Source organism: Zeus faber (assembly GCF_960531495.2).
Source record: "Zeus faber genome assembly, chromosome: 16".
NCBI classification, from domain to species: domain Eukaryota; kingdom Metazoa; phylum Chordata; class Actinopteri; order Zeiformes; family Zeidae; genus Zeus; species Zeus faber.
The window spans coordinates 29955615-29960302 of record NC_137202.1 but is presented as its reverse complement, the minus strand read 5'-3'; the positions used below and the strand labels follow the sequence as shown (position 1 = coordinate 29960302).

The window sequence follows — 4688 nt, the reverse complement described above, 5'->3', positions numbered from 1 at the left end:
TGTGTGGAGCCCCGCTCGGGCTATATTCACCCTGGTGGATCACGACGAGCCTGGCATACCGGGTGTCCCCTTTCACGCCAAATAAGGCCTCCCCCATCCCCCCCCCACACGCGCGCACACACACACACACACACACACACACACACACACCCAACCTCACCCAACCTCACCCAACCTCACCCACCACCCCCGATGCCCCAGTGCTATCTGTGTGTCCAGAGCGACCGGCTATTCTTAGGCTGTCACTTCAGCTCCCCGAGCAGGCAGGTCCACTCTTCCCTTTCTGTCTCTCTCTCTGTCTCTCTCTCTTTCTCTCTTTCTGTCTCTCTTTCTGTCTCTCTTTCTGTCTCTCTTTCATTTGATTCCTTTTTGTTTCTGCCCAAAAGCAAGGTTTGGTTGCACTGATGAAAACCCAGAATCTTTCCTTTTTGCTCTTCATTTACTCCTTTTGACGTCTGTTTTTGTGTCTTCTGTTTCAGAGGCTACTTGGTGCCCGGCCCTTCCCCCGCCCTCACCTGCTTCCCCCCAAACTCAGATTCTCTTGTTTTTTTTTTTTTTTTTGGTTTGTCACCGTTTTTTCCCGTCAAAGTTTTAAGGGACGTCTTGCAGTTCTTTGGGAAGGATGAGCGCCTACAGTGTATCTCTGACTGGCCCGGCCCCCTGGGGCTTCCGGCTTCAGGGGGGAAAGGACTTCAACATGCCTCTCACCATCTCCAGGGTAAGAACCGCCCTGCCGTCGCTCTGCCGTCGCTCTGCCGTCGCTCTGCCGTCGCTCTGCCGTCGCTCTGCCGTCGCTTTGCCGTCGCTCTGCCGCTCGCTTCTGGGTCCGGAGTGGAGGTTCTGCCTTCCTGCCTCTGGAACCCGAACCATGTAGTCGTACCTGTGCTTTGACCTGATCCTTGCAACTATCAACCATTTAATTTGTGTCACATGTGAAGGCCTGATATCAACTTTTACAAGCGGTGGCCAAGTTGCAACCATGCAGCAGCTGTTGATTGTCAAGACTGACAAAACTGTTGCCAATGGTAACCATTTTAAAATTGAATAATAACGTTAATAATGGCCGTTTTTGACAACGTAAATCAATGCACCAGGAAAATGAATAGTCCTTGGTGATCACTTGTAAACATACAGAGGTATAGCATGTTTTCATTGTTTTAACATGGAAAGTGCTTGACAACAGGGCAACCGGGCCGAATCAGATGGCTGACAATGGCCTAAATCTGGTTGCTTGGGGCAACTGGGCAAGCCGTGTTGCTTTGCCCTGCCATGTGTCCTAAGTGTCATTATGTTGAACCTGGAGCTCTGAACACCCTGGTCATTTAAGGGTTATTGTGAAACAGCCTGTTTGCTAGTTTGCGGTGTGGGGTTATCCTGTATTTGATGTCTGTCAGTGTGTGACTGTGTGGGGGCCTTTGGGGTCATGGTGGGCCATCGGGGGCCATCGGGGGCCATCATGGGCCCCGTGGCGGGTCTGCCAAGAGCCCATGAGGCCTATAACGGGAGCTGGTGTTAGTTTCACCGCATCCCACAGGCAGAAGAAATGAATCGGTGTGAGAGAACTTTTCTCCACGTTCCCAGTTATTTCAGGACTTCTTTATCATCCAGGCCCCCTGCAGTGTTTGTTCTGGGCCCCTGGCCTGCGCCCTGTTGCTTGTTGTTGGCGTCTAGAAATGGAAGCTTTTTGGAGCCTGCGCTCAAATGAAATCCCTCTGGATTACGATCGACATTTAGCCAGCACTGGACCGTAAGTCCATATTGTTGTTTAGCGTGAATAGCAACATGGGATCAAGACATTGTGATGCAAAGTTATTCTTTTATAAATTAGTGTTGTCAAGAAGATGTGATCCAACAATAGTCTCAAAGAATCTGAAATATTACACCGAATTCTTTCTTTGAAAGGCAAACTCTGGCATTACTGTCTAAAACCAACTGAGCCGTGGCTGTTTGCTTCAGCCAACGGCCACCCAATGAGTGGATTGTGGTTGTCGAAGAAGATGGGCACGTTCCGCCCCATTGCACAGCTGTTGGTTGAGCTATTCTCTCAATTCTGCATCAGTTGAGAAGACTGTAAAGCCCATCGCTGGCTTTGACTTCCATGGATAGAAAGACAGCTTCAGCAGGTACAGTAAAGCTAAGGGTTAAAGATACCAGTTTCCAGAAAAGATTTTGAATACTTTAGCACATTTTTCAGTATATATTGTATACGATTGTGATAATTGTGGTATTGCGGTTGCCTGGGCAATACCATATTGCCCAGGCTGCCTCTCAGCAAAATACCTGAAATCTGGATCAAATCCTGTTGCCTTCTCACTCATTTGCTCGTCCGCATCGTAGCTGCTGAATAGCCGCTGAGCGTAGCTGCCGTCTTGGCCTGGTCCAGCCCTCTTGGCCTGGTCCAGCCCTCTTGGCCTGGTCCAGCCGTCTTGGCCTGCGTCCTTAGCACAGCCACACTAGACAAACGACCTCCTGCGCATCCAGAGTGGAAGCAGCTCATTAGCCCCCACAGAGAGGACAGCTGCTCTGCTTCCTCATGTAAGACTATCTAAATGTCAACTTTTGGAGGCTATTTTTGACAAGTGCGTATACAACCTCACTTTTGTCCTGAGTGATGTTAGGATGCTGTCCATAGAGGGGGTCACGGTATCATCTAATGTATGTATGTATGTATGTATGTATGTATGTATGTATGTATGTATGTATGTATGTATGTATGTATGTATGTATGTATGTATGTATGTATGTATAGATATATATGTATGTATGTATGTATGTATGTATGTAAATATGTATGTATATATGTATCTATGTATGTATGTATCTATGAATTCAGATGAGAAATACTTGCAGATGTGAACGTGACATATCTTCTTGGTTTGAGGACTTTTTGTTTGATTTGTGATTTTTTGCTCTAGTTTTACTTTGGAGGATTTTTCCTTAAAGTCAACATTTCCTTCCACCAAAACATCCTGGTGCAAAACCTGAAGCCTTTTATCTGACCCCTGACCCCTGACATGTGTTGTGTCAGTATACAGTTCTGTATGGGAGATTTTTTGTTCTTAATAGAATGTAAAAACGCAGTAAATCCAGTTGAATGTCTGAGCCAAGTCAATGGAAAAAGAAGAAACTTCTCCCTGCGACTCAACAAGACGTGGTTTTAGAAAAAGGTTTTCCCATCAAGATATCGAGGCTTAAAGACGGATACAGTATATCTGAGGACGTGGTTGCCTTTGGTTTCAATGGCCCCACCCCCCAGCACCAAGACTCCACCCCTCCGCACACATCCATAAAGTTCTGGCTCCATTGTGCCAAGGCTTCAAAATATCTGGGTAACATCCATTTGTTATACAGTCCGTGACGTCATCACCTCACTTTGATATGATTCATCATCTCACATCTCTCCCTTTTCTCGTTAAAACACCAGAGATCTGGGGTTTACCGCAAGCATCTAAATATAGAAGCTGTCGTGAATTCTGCGTCCGCTCCCAGCGAGACGTGTTTGAGCGCTAAAGTCCTGTTTTAATCTGCTGCCACCTGACACCAGCGGAGGCCGTCAGGTATCCAGCGCCAACGGAACCTCTTTCAAGGTGCGGACGGCTGCTGGAGCAAGGTCTCCAAAGGCAAATCACTGATGGTCCTCGGGGGGTTGTTCAGGACCAGGCACCATAGCCTCCAACAGGCAGCTTGCAGGAGCAGCTGACTGGGGAGTTTGGTGGAGGTGGGTAAACACCACTGACTGACCATGTGATGCTGGAGAAGCGAAGGAAAGAAGAAGAAGAAGAACACAAGAGAGAAGCTGTGACTTGTACAAGGCTTGATTGAAGTGGCTGCGGTGGTGCTCTACGTGTGGCCTCATGTTAACATTACTTTACATTACATTACATTACATTACATTGATCAGACGCTTTTATCCAAAGCGACTTACAATTATTCAAACAGCGACGGACGCAGCCATCAGGAGCAATTAGGGGTTAAGTGTCTTGCTCAAGGACACTACAGCATGCTAGCAGGAGGAGCCTGGGATCCAACCAGCAACCTTTACATCACTAGACCACCAGCTCTACCTCCTGAGCTACCATCCCCCCGTTAATCAATCAATCAGTTAGTTAGTTCATCAGTCAATCAGTCAGTCAGTCAGGTAGTCAGTTAGTTAGTCAACCAGTTAGTCAGTCAGTCAGTCGATTAGTACGGTAATGGTAATGAGAGTTACGTGTGAGTGTGCTGCAGTGCATTCTGTTTTGTTCCTGTGTGTGTGTGTGTGTGACTCCATGCCGTCTGTTCTTACAGGACATCCAGTCAGTCGGCACTACAACAGCTGTCTGTCCACCTGACTGTCTGCCTGCCTGTCTCTCGTGCTGCCTGCCTGTCTGTCTCTCTAGCTGCCCGCCTGTCTGTCTGTCTCTCTAGCTGCCCGCCTGCCTGTCTGTCTCTCTAGCTGCCTGCCTGTCTGTCTGCGGGGAGCTTCCACTCTGATATTACTATGACATCAAGCTGCTGATGTGAGTTCTGTGATGTCATATTCCACTTTGAAGCTGGACCTCTTCATCCTTTTTAAAACTTCTGCTGTTTTTCATTCTTCTTTGAATGTTCCACAGCGACATGGAACATGCTGCGCCGTACTGTTGTATACTGTGCTGTATTATCCCAAACACTACCTCACACTATTCACATTCACATGCCACTTTAAT

At 47.5% G+C, this 4688-nt stretch overlaps 1 protein-coding gene across 7 annotated transcripts in view; it reads left to right on the top strand.

Annotated features, from left to right (window-relative positions):
• Positions 1-274: 274 nt before the first annotated feature.
• ldb3a (LIM domain binding 3a) overlaps positions 275-4688 on the top strand; it is a 72395-nt gene continuing 67981 nt past the window's right edge. For all 7 annotated transcript variants that reach the window (XM_080016669.1, XM_080016668.1, XM_080016666.1 and 4 more), the window contains exons 1-2: positions 275-390; positions 480-718. In XM_080016669.1, the coding sequence (XP_079872795.1) occupies positions 623-718 (96 nt within the window). In that variant the 5' untranslated portion in view covers positions 275-390; positions 480-622. The remainder of the gene's footprint in view (positions 391-479; positions 719-4688) is intronic.